A 22,321-nucleotide genomic window follows, 5' to 3' on the forward strand; every position below is an offset into this window, starting at 1 on the left:
TCACCATGCAGTGTGTATCGCCTATTGTTATGTTTCATGTCTGGGTGCTCACCGTGTCACCATGCAGTGTGTATCGCCTAGTGTTATGTTTCATGTCTGGGTGCTCACCGTGTCACCATGCAGTGTGTATCGCCTATTGTTATGTTTCATGTCTGGGTGCTCACCGTGTCACCATGCAGTGTGTATCGCCTATTGTTATGTTTCATGTCTGGGTGCTCACCGTGTCACCATGCAGTGTGTATCGCCTATTGTTATGTTTCATGTCTGGGTGCTCACGGTGTCACCATGCAGTGTGTATCGCCTATTGTTATGTTTCATGTCTGGGTGCTCACCGTGTCACCATGCAGTGTGTATCGCCTATTGTTATGTTTCATGTCTGGGTGCTCACCGTGTCACCATGCAGTGTGTATCGCCTATTGTTATGTTTCATGTCTGGGTGCTCACCGTGTCACCATGCAGTGTGTATCGCCTATTGTTATGTTTCATGTCTGGGTGCTCACCGTGTCACCATGCAGTGTGTATCACCTATTGTTATGTTTCATGTCTGGGTGCTCACCGTGTCACCATGCAGTGTGTATCGCCTATTGTTATGTTTCATGTCTGGGTGCTCACCGTGTCACCATGCAGTGTGTATAGCCTATTGTTATGTTTCATGTCTGGGTGCTCACCGTGTTACCATGCAGTGTGTATCGCCTATTGTTATGTTTCATGTCTGGGTGCTCACCGTGTTACCATGCAGTGTGTATCGCCTATTGTTATGTTTCATGTCTGGGTGCTCACCGTGTCACCATGCAGTGTGTATCGCCTATTGTTATGTTTCATGTCTGGGTGCTCACCGTGTTACCATGCAGTGTGTATCGCCTATTGTTATGTTTCATGTCTGGGTGCTCACCGTGTCACCATGCAGTGTGTATCGCCTATTGTTATGTTTCATGTCTGGGTGCTCACCGTGTTACCATGCAGTGTGTATTGCCTATTGTTATGTTTCATGTCTGGGTGCTCACCGTGTCACCATGCAGTGTGTGTGTATCGCCTATTGTTATGTTTCATGTCTGGGTGCTCACCGTGTCACCATGCAGTGTGTGTGTATCGCCTATTGTTATGTTTCATGTCTGGGTGCTCACCGTGTTACCATGCAGTGTGTGTGTATCGCCTATTGTTATGTTTCATGTCTGGGTGCTCACCGTGTTACCATGCAGTGTGTATCGCCTATTGTTATGTTTCATGTCTGGGTGCTCACCGTGTCACCATGCAGTGTGTATCGCCTATTGTTATGTTTCATGTCTGGGTGCTCACCGTGTTACCATGCAGTGTGTATCGCCTATTGTTATGTTTCATGTCTGGGTGCTCACCGTGTTACCATGCAGTGTGTATCGCCTATTGTTATGTTTCATGTCTGGGTGCTCACCGTGTCACCATGCAGTGTGTATCGCCTATTGTTATGTTTCATGTCTGGGTGCTCACCGTGTCACCATGCAGTGTGTATCGCCTATTGTTATGTTTCATGTCTGGGTGCTCACCGTGTTACCATGCAGTGTGTATCGCCTATTGTTATGTTTCATGTCTGGGTGCTCACCGTGTTACCATGCAGTGTGTATCGCCTATTGTTATGTTTCATGTCTGGGTGCTCACCGTGTCACCATGCAGTGTGTATCGCCTATTGTTATGTTTCATGTCTGGGTGCTCACCGTGTCACCATGCAGTGTGTATCGCCTAGTGTTATGTTTCATGTCTGGGTGCTCACCGTGTCACCATGCAGTGTGTATCGCCTATTGTTATGTTTCATGTCTGGGTGCTCACCGTGTCACCATGCAGTGTGTATCGCCTATTGTTATGTTTCATGTCTGGGTGCTCACCGTGTCACCATGCAGTGTGTATCGCCTAGTGTTATGTTTCATGTCTGGGTGCTCACCGTGTCACCATGCAGTGTGTATCGCCTATTGTTATGTTTCATGTCTGGGTGCTCACCGTGTCACCATGCAGTGTGTATCGCCTATTGTTATGTTTCATGTCTGGGTGCTCACCGTGTCACCATGCAGTGTGTATCGCCTATTGTTATGTTTCATGTCTGGGTGCTCACGGTGTCACCATGCAGTGTGTATCGCCTATTGTTATGTTTCATGTCTGGGTGCTCACCGTGTCACCATGCAGTGTGTATCGCCTATTGTTATGTTTCATGTCTGGGTGCTCACCGTGTCACCATGCAGTGTGTATCGCCTATTGTTATGTTTCATGTCTGGGTGCTCACCGTGTCACCATGCAGTGTGTATCGCCTATTGTTATGTTTCATGTCTGGGTGCTCACCGTGTCACCATGCAGTGTGTATCACCTATTGTTATGTTTCATGTCTGGGTGCTCACCGTGTCACCATGCAGTGTGTATCGCCTATTGTTATGTTTCATGTCTGGGTGCTCACCGTGTCACCATGCAGTGTGTATAGCCTATTGTTATGTTTCATGTCTGGGTGCTCACCGTGTTACCATGCAGTGTGTATCGCCTATTGTTATGTTTCATGTCTGGGTGCTCACCGTGTCACCATGCAGTGTGTATCGCCTAGTGTTATGTTTCATGTCTGGGTGCTCACCGTGTCACCATGCAGTGTGTATCGCCTATTGTTATGTTTCATGTCTGGGTGCTCACCGTGTCACCATGCAGTGTGTATCGCCTATTGTTATGTTTCATGTCTGGGTGCTCACCGTGTCACCATGCAGTGTGTATCGCCTAGTGTTATGTTTCATGTCTGGGTGCTCACCGTGTCACCATGCAGTGTGTATCGCCTATTGTTATGTTTCATGTCTGGGTGCTCACCGTGTCACCATGCAGTGTGTATCGCCTATTGTTATGTTTCATGTCTGGGTGCTCACCGTGTCACCATGCAGTGTGTATCGCCTATTGTTATGTTTCATGTCTGGGTGCTCACGGTGTCACCATGCAGTGTGTATCGCCTATTGTTATGTTTCATGTCTGGGTGCTCACCGTGTCACCATGCAGTGTGTATCGCCTAGTGTTATGTTTCATGTCTGGGTGCTCACCGTGTCACCATGCAGTGTGTATCGCCTATTGTTATGTTTCATGTCTGGGTGCTCACCGTGTCACCATGCAGTGTGTATCGCCTATTGTTATGTTTCATGTCTGGGTGCTCACCGTGTCACCATGCAGTGTGTATCACCTATTGTTATGTTTCATGTCTGGGTGCTCACCGTGTCACCATGCAGTGTGTATCGCCTATTGTTATGTTTCATGTCTGGGTGCTCACCGTGTCACCATGCAGTGTGTATAGCCTATTGTTATGTTTCATGTCTGGGTGCTCACCGTGTTACCATGCAGTGTGTATCGCCTATTGTTATGTTTCATGTCTGGGTGCTCACCGTGTTACCATGCAGTGTGTATCGCCTATTGTTATGTTTCATGTCTGGGTGCTCACCGTGTCACCATGCAGTGTGTATCGCCTATTGTTATGTTTCATGTCTGGGTGCTCACCGTGTTACCATGCAGTGTGTATCGCCTATTGTTATGTTTCATGTCTGGGTGCTCACCGTGTCACCATGCAGTGTGTATCGCCTATTGTTATGTTTCATGTCTGGGTGCTCACCGTGTTACCATGCAGTGTGTATTGCCTATTGTTATGTTTCATGTCTGGGTGCTCACCGTGTCACCATGCAGTGTGTGTGTATCGCCTATTGTTATGTTTCATGTCTGGGTGCTCACCGTGTCACCATGCAGTGTGTGTGTATCGCCTATTGTTATGTTTCATGTCTGGGTGCTCACCGTGTTACCATGCAGTGTGTGTGTATCGCCTATTGTTATGTTTCATGTCTGGGTGCTCACCGTGTTACCATGCAGTGTGTATCGCCTATTGTTATGTTTCATGTCTGGGTGCTCACCGTGTCACCATGCAGTGTGTATCGCCTATTGTTATGTTTCATGTCTGGGTGCTCACCGTGTTACCATGCAGTGTGTATCGCCTATTGTTATGTTTCATGTCTGGGTGCTCACCGTGTTACCATGCAGTGTGTATCGCCTATTGTTATGTTTCATGTCTGGGTGCTCACCGTGTCACCATGCAGTGTGTATCGCCTATTGTTATGTTTCATGTCTGGGTGCTCACCGTGTCACCATGCAGTGTGTATCGCCTATTGTTATGTTTCATGTCTGGGTGCTCACCGTGTTACCATGCAGTGTGTATCGCCTATTGTTATGTTTCATGTCTGGGTGCTCACCGTGTTACCATGCAGTGTGTATCGCCTATTGTTATGTTTCATGTCTGGGTGCTCACCGTGTTACCATGCAGTGTGTATCGCCTATTGTTATGTTTCATGTCTGGGTGCTCACCGTGTTACCATGCAGTGTGTATCGCCTATTGTTATGTTTCATGTCTGGGTGATCACCGTGTTACCATGCAGTGTGTATCGCCTATTGTTATGTTTCATGTCTGGGTGCTCACCGTGTTACCATGCAGTGTGTATCGCCTATTGTTATGTTTCATGTCTGGGTGCTCACCGTGTCACCATGCAGTGTGTATCGCCTATTGTTATGTTTCATGTCTGGGTGCTCACCGTGTTACCATGCAGAGTGTATCGCCTATTGTTATGTTCGCTGTTTTTTCTTGTGTAGTGCAGCTTAGGTGGGACACGGTGAGCGTCCCTTATGGCAATAAAATATTTTATACTGAAACTTGAGTGTTTGTGTCGTAAATACATGTTTATTGTGTATGCATTAAACAGTGTTTATGACATGAATCTCGCGTGTTTATCACGTGACTTCGTGTGACGCAGTCTTTAGTTTGTAGCCATTTGCATTTCAGGCCTTTTTGACATTTGCAATTCGACAGATAGTTGGTGCACAATATTAAAAATATCATCGCACCAAGTATTTTCTTAACTAAATAAAAACATTATTTTGAATCAAAAACAATACGTTTGTTGTAGTAAATACAATTTTTAATACATGAAATGCACACAATTTTATTGAATTTACAAAACGTGACATTTTGTATTAAAAATCTCATCCGCTTACATCACAAACAAAAGGACGCCTTTTGCACGTTCTTTTAGCGCTTGTTTGTCATCGACTTTACGTACATGCGTACAGCGGTAGCGAAAGTGGCGAACACGTTTGCTGTGTGCATGACAGCAAAAGCTGGATCAACTATTGAATTTGAAATTTAGTTTAAAAAAAAAAAAAAAAAAAATCCGATCGACCTACCCAATTTTTCGACTTGAGGGCAACATAAGTTGTTTTTTTTTGGCCTTATTTTGAACCTGATTTTTCACATCAGTAGTTAAATCTAGCCAAGTATGTATGTGACATGGTTCTTGACTGTAATTGGTGGGTTCATAAAAATTACTATTTATTTCTATCAACTGATAAAATAACATGTAAGCCTGTTCTTTTAAAACATTTTCGATATCAATAAGTGTTACGCTATCATCATTGAATTTATACCAGTTATTATCAGATGCTTTAATACAGGCATAGTAATTTAATGGATTAGACTGATGTACTATTACACCATATAACTTGTATAAAGTATTACCATAGTAACTGTTGCTTACATACTCAGACATGTTTAAATTTATTTCCAAAATTTGAAAAACATTTCAACTGTATAACAAGGTATGGTGGTACCTAATACTTGATTGGTCACATTTTTTACAATGTTATGAACTTTGTTGCATTGACTACACAAATATTCATGTATTGTTTCTTCACTAAAATAATCATTAAGGCAATGTGAAATAGAAACTGGTTCACTATTACTAAAATATGTGATAGGAAGTTGTAAAACCGTAAACATTATTAAATGAAAAATTTAATTCAGATTCCAATAGTTTGTTCAGTGTTTCTCACATAAACATCTGTTCACTTAACAGAAATATTGATAATTTCAAACTGCTTTATGAACTTGCCTTATTCTACAATGCACAAGTCATTGAAAATGACACAGTCCCCATAAAATTTTTGAAAGTTCTCTTTTTGCTTGTTATATTGAAGTAGTCGTGAGCGCGTCCTTGAAATATGAGTCCCAAGTGGCGTATACAACAGATTGTTTATTAACATCAAATTCGATCATGTGTTGCGTGACGACCCCTCCGGTTTAAGACATAGCAAAGAAAAACATAGATCACAAGTGAAAGCATGTCCAAGTTATCACATATTAAACAAACAAGATGGCCGCCAGTCGGCCATATTTGATCAAATTGCAAATTGAATTGACATGTACATGTATCCATTTATGACATGTGTGAAACAGGCCTTTGATGTACTGAGTAAACTTAATATTAGACACTCTTTTAGTTTAAGTTACATTCTATCACTCTTGGGCCCAACTTTAGCCGTGGGAACTGTCAAGTACTAAGGTAACAACTGTGATTCTATATCACAAGATGATGACAAGTTTCAAGGGCGGTTCCCCTATAAAGTATATGTAATTAAAACTGCCCATCTTCAGTAAACAGATACACATGAGAAACTATGTGTTTATTGTTGCATTACCAATGACATTGACCAACAGCTGCTAAACTAACATTTAGTCAGTCCTCGGTGAAACTTTTAGCAGTCAACAGCTCAAGTATGAGGCTCCTGCAAGATGACACGGTACATTGTACTGTTACATACAGTCAATGATAGCTGGAAAGACCACAGACTATAGGGGTTACAAATGACTCTGTATCCAATGATGGAACCTACTCTATGGAGGCTACCTATTCCTGATCTTTGCCAGTACCTGTGTGTCACTGCTTGACTACTTGCTGTCTGCTACCGCATTGAGCTCCAGATCTGAACTTGCTACAATAACTTTACTCAACTGCGCACAGCTATTCTCCTCATCTCCATTGTGTGGGAGAACTACAATGTATGCTTGACTTTCATCACATGATCATCACTGAAGTTTGACACTGACTCTTTATTATCATTTTTCACTAAGCTGATCAGATAAGTCTTTCTTTTTATATGCTAGCACATTAATTGTGATAGGGATATTTAGTATTAAATCCAGTTGTTATTATTTTATTCGAATGTATATTGTGCTTTATTATGTCAGTCTGCCCCTATAAAAGTTCCATCTTGCCTTCCCGACTCCTTCAGAGACCATTTTGAAATCCTAGCCTAGACCGCCAAACCACGTCTACCACACATGCTAAATATAAATGAAAATGATACATGGGTGACAGAGATATAGTAATATGGCCAAAAATAAAAACAGCCGTTATTCGGGCATCTTTGATCTGATTATGAAACAAAGTGACATGTATGATGTATGTGCCAAATACGAATAAAAATATAGTAGTAAGGCCAAAAAGTCAGATGCCTACCAGTCAGCCATCTTTGATCCAATAGCGAAAGAAATTGTCATGGACATGTATTCTAACATATATAATCTATGTACCAAGTTTGAATGAAAACTGACAAAGCATGTCCATAATACAACATTTTCAAAAAACAAGATGGACGAATAGAGACCGAATTATAATTGGAATATCATAAATTTGGCACTTTAATAATCCACAACTGTTTCATATCCCATCAGGGTACATTTGAACGTAACATTAGAAATAATGGAAGGGGAGGTGGTGTGGGTGCTTTTATACACAATTATATTGATTATCGACTTCTAAACTATAATGTAAACCAGAGAGTTTGTGAATAGAAATTAAGTCTGGTAAAAGGAAAATAGTAGGTAGTTAGAGAATTAAAGATATCATCACAAAATGAACAAATCTCAGAGAGGTCCACATGTAGTACCTATATATGTACCCGATTCGGCTGATACCCTGCCCATCCTAAACCCCGCCCATGGGCAATGTTTCAAATAGTGGGCGATGTTTTGGTCCACACATTGCCTGACTGAACCAACAAACATTTTTACAGACCCCAATTTTATCATCGGACATCTTGTATCGAGCGCGCTATTTCAAATATGACGCTAAAATAATTCACTGTAAAGTCGAAAAGCATTAAAACTTCAATAAAACCAATGCTGTATACGAATTGTTGTTGCGTATTATGACTCGTTAAAATACATTTCACTTACGTTTATTACACTCGAATAAAGTCTACGCTTGAAAAGAATGTTATTTACGAAGTTTAAAATATACAAGCCTTCCTGGTTCGAGCCTCTTGGTTGTTATCAGTAATGTTTAATCTTTGTCTGTGTCGCATTCCAGACAAAAAGTCGGTAAACAAGAAATGGGCGAACTAAAATGTCTCCTACGTTTCACATGCGACATGATTATAAAAAAACACAGAGTTAAGCGGTCATGTACGTTCTATAAAGCTAACCTTGTACACATAATCTTGTACTGACATGTTTTTTGTCCAAAAAAGACGTTCCCTTTCAGTTAACCCCCAGTTAACTCTTCGCGTTCATGGTATTTGTGAGAGTTGAAAGATTTTTTGAGCACATGACAAGTAACTATATTGATTTGCGTCAAGCTGGATGACCCGAATTTAAATATCAGTGCGTGAACTATGGAAGTCATTGCCCAATGCCGTACGTAATTCTAACGCGTGGTTATTAGAGTTCAGTCGAAATGTACATGAATATTGCGATTGAAGTGCGCTGTCCAGAGTTTATTATATTATAGTAAAATTTAACTTGACGCATGGTATGGTTTATATTACATGTTACTTCATTTCGAATAAAAAAACCACCATTGGAACATCGATGAATCACAAGTATTTAAAATATTGTCTGTACTATCATTTTTAATGATTTAAATGCGCCCATGTTTATGTTTGCGTAACTATTACGAATTCAACGCATTATCAAGTCAGTTATATTGAAATATTCACAGACCCAATACCCTGGGTCAGCATCCTAACAATAGTAAAAATTAACTTGAGTTTGCGTAATTATCATGAAAGCAATACATTACAAAGTTGAAATATTCAGAGCTGGTACAATATTGTAAACAAATTTGCGTAATTAGAAAAGCAGTGCACTAAGTAAACGACGTTGATATATTCAAAGCCAGTACAGAGTTGCATACAAGTTGCGTAATTACAGTACGGTCGGATTATAGAAATTTTACTAGATCGATGCGCGGACCACAAAAGAAAAAGGTTGCTAAGGTAATGCGCCAGCTCAGCGCGTGACTTGGGGTCAAACTTCGGTCAACACACACTTGATGCCAGCATCACCGCGCAGCAAGTTTCGCAAAGTATTTGAAGTTCAATTGCGTCCCAAAATGATGTCGCTGATCAGCCAGTTGTTGCAACGTGTGTTGTGTCATGTCCATGATGCACCCCGTTTCGACTTTGACTTGCTTTTTTTTCTTTGTGCATGTTCTTGTTCACGTAAAATGCGACCTCTCACCAACGTATTAAAACACTTTGAATTTATACTTTGCATGATTATATTTGGCCAACGCGAAACATTATTTTAAACATTATTTTTTCTAGACCATTTTTATCAACGCAGGGTTATTTTTCCAGACAAGATGGGCCTCGTAATATCTGCCAAAAGATCGTCCGGGTGATCTAAAAAAAAACGACTCCTCCATAAGATCGCCCAGGGCGGGGTATCAGCCGAATCCGGTAATATCAAAGCAATTGGACTTGCGGTTTTTAACAAGAAGTTGAAAATATCACTTTTTACCAAAAATGACAAAAATATTCACCAAAATTAGAGAATTAAAGATATCATTACAAAATGAACAAATCTGAGAGAAGTCCATATTTAGTACCTATATATGTAATATCAAAGCAATTGGACTTGCGGTTTTTAACAAGAAGTCGAAAATGTACTTTTTACCAAAAATGCCAAAAATATTCACCAAAATTGGAGAATTGAAGATATCAACATGAAATGAACAAGTCTAAGAGAGGTCTACCCAAGATACATATACACCAAGTATCAAAGCATTCAGGCTAGTAGTTTTCAAGAAGAAGTCGAAAAAGTAAAACATTGACACAGACGACGGACAATCACTCATACATTTTGTATGATAAGCTCCGCTTGACAAAGTCAACAGCGGAGCTAAAAAACTTATCCTACCAGCCACAGTGTCGGCTACCGCTGGCTACGGTAGCAACCCAAGCCAGAAACCCGGACAGGAAAGGCAGGCTTTCCAAGCAGAGCCGCTAGACTTCATCCCCGTCGACACATTACCTCGGTCACATGGTTTGTGACGTAAGGGAAAAAAATTATGGGGTCATGGGGCTTCCCCTGACCTAGATTTTATCTCTCCGTCATTGGCAGAATCGCTGATTGATGCCTACAGTTCAAAATAGTCAGTTTGACTATGATTTGGTAAGAATGTAGCTTGTAAATGCTGGAGTATGTACAATATATATACTGTAGAATACTTTATTTTCGCTTGCAATTTATTATCGCGGAAGGGATTATTCCGTTTTTTTGTTTACTGTACTGTTAGGCTGTGACTCGCATGCTCTTAATTCCTGCATGTATTTACGATTTTATTCACGTTTTAGTCTAAAACTCTTTTTTCTTAAGTCAAGTTATTCTAAATATTGATAATATTGAAATGACACTTATATAATTGTGCAAGTTAAATTAATACTGTAAAGAGGTTAATTATTCACTGGGTTTTCACAACAATTACAAAACAACTATTACACCATGGATTTTCTCGTTAAATCCTGATACAGATTAGAGAGATTGAATTTGAAAACATTCAAATTACTTTTCTTTAACTAAAAAAGCTTTACAACAATTATGTTTTAACTGAAAAAATAATTACTCCATATCTCATCAATTATGCAAAAAAAGTGCGCTAATATTGAACTTGGTTATCTTTACACCTTTGTTTATACCATATATAAATTTGTAACCGATGCTGTAAAAATTACCTGAGTTATCGCGTCCACAAGAGAAAACCAATCAGTAGCCATCTCTCATTAATTATGCAAGTATAATGCATCAGTATCAAACATGAAACCGATCATGTAAAATTATTTGAGTTATCACACCCGTAAGTCACACCGACAACAACGACAACACCAAAATCTTTTCCTTACTATACCAGTGTTCTCCCCAGGAATTTAAACCACTGTGGCGGACTAATTTGCATATGATTTGCATATCATTTACATAATAATAGGTACGTCGGACAATAGTCCTGGTCGGAAGCGTGGCAAGATCCCTGATAGCTACGTATTTCTTTCTATATTTCGTAATACAGTTCACAGGATGAACAATGAAAAAAGCACTGTGGCGGTCTTACTAATCACCGTGGCGGCTCGAGACCACAGTGGCGGGCAAGAAAAGCAGCGTGGCGGCACCGCACACAAATTGAATGCTGGGGAGAACACTGCTATACCTTACCCTTCGTTTACACTACACTATGGGCAAGACAAAGTTGATACTTTCGATTTTGACATACATGTACTTTTAAGAATTACTGAGAAACCTCAGTTTATGCAAACAAACAAAGCAGCACTATTTGTGTATATACATGACAAGCATTTCCAGTCAGTACATACATGAAATGTTTATGCCATTCAGTCTTTGGTTGCAATATACTGATTGTTCTCTAACCATTAATTATTCAAATGTCTAGGAAGGTCTTATACTGCAAATGTTCTCTTTAAACAAATTGGTCTTGACATACATGTACAGTATCTGAGAAAATGACAGACATACAGACAGACGTGTAAATGGGACCCAAATTAGTAATCCCCATCTTTAGATATTCTCAAAATGAGAACCAGAACACAGTCTAATACAAATGCCATTGCACTCACTTCTGTTCCAGCTGATCAATATCTTTAAGTAGCTGCATCTTCTTTGCATGCTCAGTTTTAGACTTCCATGCCCATGTTTTCCTGTCACTTCCTTCATTGCTTGCCTTAATGAAACAAAAAAATGTAAAGGCTGTAATTTATAAATAACCATTTATAATGTCAGTTATTTTTTTCAAGTCCAGTGGCTAGGAGTGATTATTTAGTGATTAGATTAAACTTTTACTTTCCTAATATTGTCAGTATGATCAGTGTGTTGGATTCAACTTTCTTAATGTTGTCAGTATGATCAGTGTGTTGGATTCAACTTTCCTAATGTTGTCAGTATGATCATTGTCTTGAATTAAACTTTCCTAATGTTGTCAGTATGATCAGTGTGTTGGATTCAACTTTCTTAATGTTGTCAGTATGATCAGTGTGTTGGATTCAACTTTCTTAATGTTGTCAGTGTGATTAGTGACTGTGTGTTGGATTCAACTTTCTTAATGTTGTCAGTGTGATTAGTGACTGTGTGTTGGATTCAACTTTCTTAATGTTGTCAGTGTGATTAGTGACTGTGTGTTGGATTCAACTTTCCTAATGTTGTCAGTATGATCAGTGTGTTGGATTCAACTTTCATAATGTTGTCAGTATGATCAGTGTGTTGGATTCAACTTTCTTAATGTTGTCAGTATGATCAGTGTGTTGGATTCAACTTTCTTAATGTTGTCAGTATGATCAGTGACTGTGTGTTGGATTCAACTTTCTTAATGTTGTCAGTATGATTAGTGACTGTGTGTTGGATTCAACTTTCTTAATGTTGTCAGTGTGATTAGTGACTGTGTGTTGGATTCAACTTTCATAATGTTGTCAGTATGATCAGTGTGTTGGATTCATCTTTCATAATGTTGTCAGTATGATCAGTGTGTTGGATTCAACTTTTCTAATGTTGTCAGTATGATCAGTGTGTTGGATTCAACTTTCCTAATGTTGTCAGTATGATCAGTGTGTTGGATTCAACTTTCCTAATGTTGTCAGTATGATCAGTGTGTTGGATTCAACTTTCTTAATGTTGTCAGTATGATCAGTGTGTTGGATTCAACTTTCTTAATGTTGTCAGTATGATCAGTGTGTTGGATTCAACTTTCCTAATGTTGTCAGTATGATCAGTGTGTTGGATTCAACTTTCTTAATGTTGTCAGTGTGATTAGTGACTGTGTGTTGGATTCAACTTTCTTAATGTTGTCAGTTTGATCAGTGTGTTGGATTCAACTTTCTTAATGTTGTCAGTATGATCAGTGTGTTGGATTCAACTTTCCTAATGTTGTTAGTATGATCATTGTGTTGGATTCAACTTTCTTAATGTTGTCAGTGTGATTAGTGACTGTGTGTTGGATTCAACTTTCCTAATGTTGTCAGTATGATCAGTGTGTTGGATTCAACTTTCCTAATGTTGTCAGTATGATCATTGTGTTGGATTCAACTTTCTTAATGTTGTAAGTGTGATTAGTGACTGTGTGTTGGATTCAACTTTCCTAATGTTGTCAGTATGATCAGTGTGTTGGATTCAACTTTCTTAATGTTGTCAGTGTGATTAGTGACTGTGTGTTGGATTCAACTTTCCTAATGTTGTCAGTTTGATCAGTGTGTTGGATTCAACTTTCCTAATATTGTCAGTATGATCAGTGTGTTGGATTCAACTTTCATAATGTTGTCAGTATGATCAGTCTGTTGGATTCAACTTTCTTAATGTTGTCTGTATGATCAGTGTGTTGGATTCAACTTTCTTAATGTTGTCAGTGTGATTAGTGACTGTGTGTTGGATTCAACTTTCCTAATGTTGTCAGTGTGATTAGTGACTGTGTGTTGGATTCAACTTTCATAATGTTGTCAGTATGATCAGTGTGTTGGATTCAACTTTCCTAATGTTGTCAGTATGATCAGTGTGTTGGATTCAACTTTCTTAATGTTGTCAGTGTGATTAGTGACTGTGTGTTGGATTCAACTTTCTTAATGTTGTCAGTGTGATTAGTGACTGTGTGTTGGATTCAACTTTCCTAATGTTGTCAGTATGATCAGTGTGTTGGATTCAACTTTCCTAATGTTGTCAGTATGATCAGTGTGTTGGATTCAACTTTCCTAATGTTGTCAGTTTGATCAGTGTGTTGGATTCAACTTTCCTAATGTTGTCAGTATGATCATTGTGTTGGATTCAACTTTCTTAATGTTGTCAGTATGATCAGTGTGTTGGATTCAACTTTCTTAATGTTGTCTGTATGATCAGTGTGTTGGATTCAACTTTCTTAATGTTGTCAGTGTGATTAGTGACTGTGTGTTGGATTCAACTTTCTTAATGTTGTCAGTGTGATTAGTGACTGTGTGTTGGATTCAACCTTCTTAATGTTGTCAGTATGATCAGTGTGTTGGATTCAACTTTCCTAATGTTGTCAGTATGATCAGTGTGTTGGATTCAACTTTCTTAATGTTGTCAGTGTGATTAGTGACTGTGTGTTGGATTTAACTTTCTTAATGTTGTCAGTGTGATTAGTGACTGTGTGTTGGATTCAACTTTCATAATGTTGTCAGTATGATCAGTGTGTTGGATTCAACTTTCTTAATGTTGTCAGTTTGATCAGTGTGTTGGATTCAACTTTCATAATGTTGTCAGTTTGATCATTGTCTTGAATTCAACTTTCATAATGTTGTCAGTATGATCAGTGTGTTGGATTCAACTTTCCTAATGTCAGTATGATCAGTGTGTTGGATTCAACTTTCTTAATGTTGTCAGTATGATCAGTGTGTTAGATTCAAGTTTCTTAATGTTGTCAGTATGATCAGTGTGTTGGATTCAACTTTCCTAATGTTGTCAGTATGATCAGTGTGTTGGATTCAACTTTCCTAATGTTGTCAGTATGATCAGTATGTTGGATTCAACTTTCCTAATGTTGTCAGTATGATCAGTGTGTTGGATTCAACTTTCCTAATGTTGTCAGTTTGATCATTGTCTTGAATTAAACTTTCCTAATGTTGTCAGTATGGAGTGTGTTGGATTCAACTTTCTTAATGTTGTCAGTATGATCAGTGTGTTGGATTCAACTTTCCTAATGTTGTCAGTATGATCAGTGTGTTGGATTCAACTTTCTTAATGTTGTCAGTGTGATTAGTGACTGTGTGTTGGATTCAACTTTCTTAATGTTGTCAGTGTGATTAGTGACTGTGTGTTGGATTCAACTTTCCTAATGTTGTCAGTATGATCAGTGTGTTGGATTCAACTTTCCTAATGTTGTCAGTATGATCAGTGTGTTGGATTCAACTTTCCTAATGTTGTCAGTTTGATCAGTGTGTTGGATTCAACTTTCCTAATGTTGTCAGTATGATCATTGTGTTGGATTCAACTTTCTTAATGTTGTCAGTATGATCAGTGTGTTGGATTCAACTTTCTTAATGTTGTCTGTATGATCAGTGTGTTGGATTCAACTTTCTTAATGTTGTCAGTGTGATTAGTGACTGTGTGTTGGATTCAACTTTCTTAATGTTGTCAGTGTGATTAGTGACTGTGTGTTGGATTCAACCTTCTTAATGTTGTCAGTATGATCAGTGTGTTGGATTCAACTTTCCTAATGTTGTCAGTATGATCAGTGTGTTGGATTCAACTTTCTTAATGTTGTCAGTGTGATTAGTGACTGTGTGTTGGATTTAACTTTCTTAATGTTGTCAGTGTGATTAGTGACTGTGTGTTGGATTCAACTTTCATAATGTTGTCAGTATGATCAGTGTGTTGGATTCAACTTTCTTAATGTTGTCAGTTTGATCAGTGTGTTGGATTCAACTTTCATAATGTTGTCAGTTTGATCATTGTCTTGAATTCAACTTTCATAATGTTGTCAGTATGATCAGTGTGTTGGATTCAACTTTCCTAATGTCAGTATGATCAGTGTGTTGGATTCAACTTTCTTAATGTTGTCAGTATGATCAGTGTGTTAGATTCAAGTTTCTTAATGTTGTCAGTATGATCAGTGTGTTGGATTCAACTTTCCTAATGTTGTCAGTATGATCAGTGTGTTGGATTCAACTTTCCTAATGTTGTCAGTATGATCAGTATGTTGGATTCAACTTTCCTAATGTTGTCAGTATGATCAGTGTGTTGGATTCAACTTTCCTAATGTTGTCAGTTTGATCATTGTCTTGAATTAAACTTTCCTAATGTTGTCAGTATGGAGTGTGTTGGATTCAACTTTCTTAATGTTGTCAGTATGATCAGTGTGTTGGATTCAACTTTCCTAATGTTGTCAGTATGATCAGTGTGTTGGATTCAACTTTCCTAATGTTGTCAGTATGATCAGTGTGTTGGATTCAACTTTCCTAATGTTGTCAGTATGATCAGTGTGTTGGATTCAACTTTCTTAATGTTGTTAGTATGATCAGTGTGTTGGATTCAACTTTCCTAATGTTGTCAGTATGATCAGTGTGTTGGATTCAACTTTCTTAATGTTGTCAGTATGATCAGTGTGTTGGATTCAACTTTCCTAATATTGTCAGTATGATCAGTGTGTTGGATTCAACTTTCCTAATGTTGTCAGTATGATCAGTGTGTTGGATTCAACTTTCTTAATGTTGTCAGTGTGATTAGTGACTGTGTGTTGGATTTAACTTTCTTAATGTTGTCAGTGTGATTAGTGACTGTGTGTTGGATTCAACTTTCATAATGTTGTCAGTATGATCAGTGTGTTGGATTCAACTTTCATAATGTTGTCAGTATGATCAGTGTGTTGGATTCAACTTTCTTAATGTTGTCAGTATGATCAGTGTGTTGGATTCAACTTTCTTAATGTTGTCAGTATGATCAGTGACTGTGTGTTGGATTCAACTTTCTTAATGTTGTCAGTATGATTAGTGACTGTGTGTTGGATTCAACTTTCTTAATGTTGTCAGTGTGATTAGTGACTGTGTGTTGGATTCAACTTTCATAATGTTGTCAGTATGATCAGTGTGTTGGATTCATCTTTCATAATGTTGTCAGTATGATCAGTGTGTTGGATTCAACTTTTCTAATGTTGTCAGTATGATCAGTGTGTTGGATTCAACTTTCCTAATGTTGTCAGTATGATCAGTGTGTTGGATTCAACTTTCCTAATGTTGTCAGTATGATCAGTGTGTTGGATTCAACTTTCTTAATGTTGTCAGTATGATCAGTGTGTTGGATTCAACTTTCCTAATGTTGTCAGTATGATCAGTGTGTTGGATTCAACTTTCTTAATGTTGTCAGTGTGATTAGTGACTGTGTGTTGGATTCAACTTTCTTAATGTTGTCAGTTTGATCAGTGTGTTGGATTCAACTTTCTTAATGTTGTCAGTATGATCAGTGTGTTGGATTCAACTTTCCTAATGTTGTTAGTATGATCATTGTGTTGGATTCAACTTTCTTAATGTTGTCAGTGTGATTAGTGACTGTGTGTTGGATTCAACTTTCCTAATGTTGTCAGTATGATCATTGTGTTGGATTCAACTTTCTTAATGTTGTCAGTGTGATTAGTGACTGTGTGTTGGATTCAACTTTCCTAATGTTGTCAGTATGATCAGTGTGTTGGATTCAACTTTCCTAATGTTGTCAGTATGATCATTGTGTTGGATTCAACTTTCTTAATGTTGTAAGTGTGATTAGTGACTGTGTGTTGGATTCAACTTTCCTAATGTTGTCAGTATGATCAGTGTGTTGGATTCAACTTTCTTAATGTTGTCAGTGTGATTAGTGACTGTGTGTTGGATTCAACTTTCCTAATGTTGTCAGTTTGATCAGTGTGTTGGATTCAACTTTCCTAATATTGTCAGTATGATCAGTGTGTTGGATTCAACTTTCATAATGTTGTCAGTATGATCAGTCTGTTGGATTCAACTTTTTTAATGTTGTCTGTATGATCAGTGTGTTGGATTCAACTTTCTTAATGTTGTCAGTGTGATTAGTGACTGTGTGTTGGATTCAACTTTCCTAATGTTGTCAGTGTGATTAGTGACTGTGTGTTGGATTCAACTTTCATAATGTTGTCAGTATGATCAGTGTGTTGGATTCAACTTTCCTAATGTTGTCAGTATGATCAGTGTGTTGGATTCAACTTTCTTAATGTTGTCAGTGTGATTAGTGACTGTGTGTTGGATTCAACTTTCTTAATGTTGTCAGTGTGATTAGTGACTGTGTGTTGGATTCAACTTTCCTAATGTTGTCAGTATGATCAGTGTGTTGGATTCAACTTTCCTAATGTTGTCAGTATGATCAGTGTGTTGGATTCAACTTTCCTAATGTTGTCAGTTTGATCAGTGTGTTGGATTCAACTTTCCTAATGTTGTCAGTATGATCAGTGTGTTGGATTCAACTTTCTTAATGTTGTCTGTATGATCAGTGTGTTGGATTCAACTTTCTTAATGTTGTCAGTGTGATTAGTGACTGTGTGTTGGATTCAACCTTCTTAATGTTGTCAGTATGATCAGTGTGTTGGATTCAACTTTCCTAATGTTGTCAGTATGATCAGTGTGTTGGATTCAACTTTCTTAATGTTGTCAGTGTGATTAGTGACTGTGTGTTGGATTTAACTTTCTTAATGTTGTCAGTGTGATTAGTGACTGTGTGTTGGATTCAACTTTCATAATGTTGTCAGTATGATCAGTGTGTTGGATTCAACTTTCTTAATGTTGTCAGTTTGATCAGTGTGTTGGATTCAACTTTCATAATGTTGTCAGTTTGATCATTGTCTTGAATTCAACTTTCATAATGTTGTCAGTATGATCAGTGTGTTGGATTCAACTTTCCTAATGTCAGTATGATCAGTGTGTTGGATTCAACTTTCTTAATGTTGTCAGTATGATCAGTGTGTTAGATTCAAGTTTCTTAATGTTGTCAGTATGATCAGTGTGTTGGATTCAACTTTCCTAATGTTGTCAGTATGATCAGTGTGTTGGATTCAACTTTCCTAATGTTGTCAGTATGATCAGTATGTTGGATTCAACTTTCCTAATGTTGTCAGTATGATCAGTGTGTTGGATTCAACTTTCCTAATGTTGTCAGTTTGATCATTGTCTTGAATTAAACTTTCCTAATGTTGTCAGTATGGAGTGTGTTGGATTCAACTTTCTTAATGTTGTCAGTATGATCAGTGTGTTGGATTCAACTTTCCTAATGTTGTCAGTATGATCAGTGTGTTGGATTCAACTTTCTTAATGTTGTCAGTGTGATTAGTGACTGTGTGTTGGATTCAACTTTCTTAATGTTGTCAGTGTGATTAGTGACTGTGTGTTGGATTCAACTTTCCTAATGTTGTCAGTATGATCAGTGTGTTGGATTCAACTTTCCTAATGTTGTCAGTATGATCAGTATGTTGGATTCAACTTTCCTAATGTTGTCAGTTTGATCAGTGTGTTGGATTCAACTTTCCTAATGTTGTCAGTATGATCATTGTGTTGGATTCAACTTTCTTAATGTTGTCAGTATGATCAGTGTGTTGGATTCAACTTTCTTAATGTTGTCTGTATGATCAGTGTGTTGGATTCAACTTTCTTAATGTTGTCAGTGTGATTAGTGACTGTGTGTTGGATTCAACTTTCTTAATGTTGTCAGTGTGATTAGTGACTGTGTGTTGGATTCAACCTTCTTAATGTTGTCAGTATGATCAGTGTGTTGGATTCAACTTTCCTAATGTTGTCAGTATGATCAGTGTGTTGGATTCAACTTTCTTAATGTTGTCAGTGTGATTAGTGACTGTGTGTTGGATTTAACTTTCTTAATGTTGTCAGTGTGATTAGTGACTGTGTGTTGGATTCAACTTTCATAATGTTGTCAGTATGATCAGTGTGTTGGATTCAACTTTCTTAATGTTGTCAGTTTGATCAGTGTGTTGGATTCAACTTTCATAATGTTGTCAGTTTGATCATTGTCTTGAATTCAACTTTCATAATGTTGTCAGTATGATCAGTGTGTTGGATTCAACTTTCCTAATGTCAGTATGATCAGTGTGTTGGATTCAACTTTCTTAATGTTGTCAGTATGATCAGTGTGTTAGATTCAAGTTTCTTAATGTTGTCAGTATGATCAGTGTGTTGGATTCAACTTTCCTAATGTTGTCAGTATGATCAGTGTGTTGGATTCAACTTTCCTAATGTTGTCAGTATGATCAATATGTTGGATTCAACTTTCCTAATGTTGTCAGTATGATCAGTGTGTTGGATTCAACTTTCCTAATGTTGTCAGTTTGATCATTGTCTTGAATTAAACTTTCCTAATGTTGTCAGTATGGAGTGTGTTGGATTCAACTTTCTTAATGTTGTCAGTATGATCAGTGTGTTGGATTCAACTTTCCTAATGTTGTCAGTATGATCAGTGTGTTGGATTCAACTTTCCTAATGTTGTCAGTATGATCAGTGTGTTGGATTCAACTTTCCTAATGTTGTCAGTATGATCAGTGTGTTGGATTCAACTTTCTTAATGTTGTTAGTATGATCAGTGTGTTGGATTCAACTTTCCTAATGTTGTCAGTATGATCAGTGTGTTGGATTCAACTTTCTTAATGTTGTCAGTATGATCAGTGTGTTGGATTCAACTTTCCTAATATTGTCAGTATGATCAGTGTGTTGGATTCAACTTTCCTAATGTTGTCAGTATGATCAGTGTGTTGGATTCAACTTTCCTAATGTTGTCAGTATGATCAGTGTGTTGGATTCAACTTTCCTAATGTTGTCAGTATGATCAGTGTGTTGGATTCAACTTTCTTAATGTTGTCAGTATGATCAGTGTGTTAGATTCAACTTTCCTAATGTTGTCAGTATGATCAGTGTGTTGGATTCAACTTTCCTAATGTTGTCAGTATGATCAGTGTGTTGGATTCAACTTTCTACATGTTGTCAGTATGATCAGTGTGTTGGATTCAACTTTCCTAATGTTGCCAGTAAGATCAGTAACTGTGTGTTGAATTAAACTTTCCTAATGTTGTCAGTATGATCAGTGTCCAAGAAACGTATCGAGCGCCTGTGGTCGGATAAGTAAAAAGATGGTAAACAACATGTCTGCGATCAACGGAACTGCGCTGCACTTCATATTGAAACCTCCGTTTTCTATTGTTTTGGTGATTATCCCTAGTCTGACAGATAATTACACAGCATTGAAATCAGGGATTTGTTCAACGGACAAGCCGGGACCTGTCAATGCTGTCAGCGCTGATCGTAGTGAAAATAGGACTGTGGACAATGCGATTCGAAAACTGGTTATTTTACCACCACGCGGTTATATACTTGTACTTTCAGCATACCAGTCAATGCATGAATAACTATTAAGACTTAAATTCCTGATATTATGAAAATTGAGTTGAAGGATTAGATAGAAAATGTGCAACAACAGATGTAAACAATGAGATCATTTACCTTTGCAACGGAGGCAGCCATCTTGAATACTCTTATGTTCGTTATTTCGTTACTCTGTTAAAGACTGCCATCAACGTCAGAGCAATGCGTTCCAGTTTATTTAACTTTTCGAGACGAGTTATGTACGGAAGCCTAATAGGGCCACGCTTTGTAAAAAAATAAAAAATATTATCTCGTTATTACGATGTAGGGAAGTTCGTTTTTCGAGAAAAATAAAATTTTATCTCGTTATTACGATGTAGGGAAGTTCGTTTTTCGAGAAAAATAAAATTTTATCTCGTTTTTACGATGTAGCGAAGTTCGTTTTTTGACAAAAATAAAATATTATCTCGTTATTACGATGTAGCAGAGTTCGTTTTTCGAGAAAAAATAAATTTTATCTCGTTATTACGATGTAGCGAAGTTCGTTTTTCGAGAAAAATAAAATTTTATCTCGTTATTACAATGTAGCGAAGTTCGTTTTTCGAGAAAAATAAAATTTTATCTCGTTATTACGATGTAGGTCGTATCTGTGAGGTTCTATTCGTGAGGTCGTATCTGTGAGGTTCTATTCGTGAGGTCGTATCTGTGAGGTTCTATTCGTGAGGTCGTTTTTGTGAGGTTCTATTCGTAAGGTCGTATCTGTGAGGTTCTATTCGTGAGATCGTTTTTGTGAGGTTCTATTCGTGAGGTCGTATCTGTGAGGTTCTATTCGTGAGGTCGTATCTGTGAGGTTCTATTCATGAGATCGTATCTGTGAGGTTCTATTCATGAGATCGTATCTGTGAGGTTCTATTCGTGAGGTCGTATCTGTGAGGTTCTATTCGTGAGGTCGTATCTGTGAGGTTCTATTCATGAGATCGTATCTGTGAGGTTCTATTCATGAGATCGTATCTGTGAGGTTCTATTCGTGAGGTCGTATCTGTGAGGTTCTATTCGTGAGGTCGTATCTGTGAGGTTCTATTCGTGAGGTCGTTTTTGTGAGGTTCTATTCGTAAGGTCGTATCTGTGAGGTTCTATTCGTGAGATCGTTTTTGTGAGGTTCTATTCGTGAGGTCGTATCTGTGAGGTTCTATTCGTGAGGTCGTATCTGTGAGGTTCTATTCATGAGATCGTATCTGTGAGGTTCTATTCATGAGATCGTATCTGTGAGGTTCTATTCGTGAGGTCGTATCTGTGAGGTTCTATTCGTGAGGTCGTATCTGTGAGGATCTATTCGTGAGGTCGTTTTTGTGAGGTTCTATTCGTGAGGTCG

General features: G+C 38.1%; 1 protein-coding gene across 1 annotated transcript in view; it reads right to left on the minus strand.

Moving 5' to 3' along the window:
* Positions 1-21,138, minus strand: part of LOC100377612 (coiled-coil domain-containing protein 112-like) — a 62,707-nt gene extending 41,569 nt beyond the window's left edge. Inside the window, exons 1-2 of the mRNA XM_085506860.1 lie at positions 21,088-21,138; positions 11,710-11,813 (exon numbers count right to left, since the gene is read on the minus strand). Coding sequence (XP_085362986.1) covers positions 11,710-11,813; positions 21,088-21,108 — 125 coding nt within the window. The 5' untranslated portion in view covers positions 21,109-21,138. The remainder of the gene's footprint in view (positions 1-11,709; positions 11,814-21,087) is intronic.
* Between the last annotated feature and the right edge of the window lie 1,183 nt (positions 21,139-22,321).

The sequence above is a fragment of the Saccoglossus kowalevskii genome, chromosome 13, assembly GCF_978046115.1.
Source record: "Saccoglossus kowalevskii chromosome 13, keSacKowa6.1, whole genome shotgun sequence".
NCBI lineage: Eukaryota > Metazoa > Hemichordata > Enteropneusta > Harrimaniidae > Saccoglossus > Saccoglossus kowalevskii.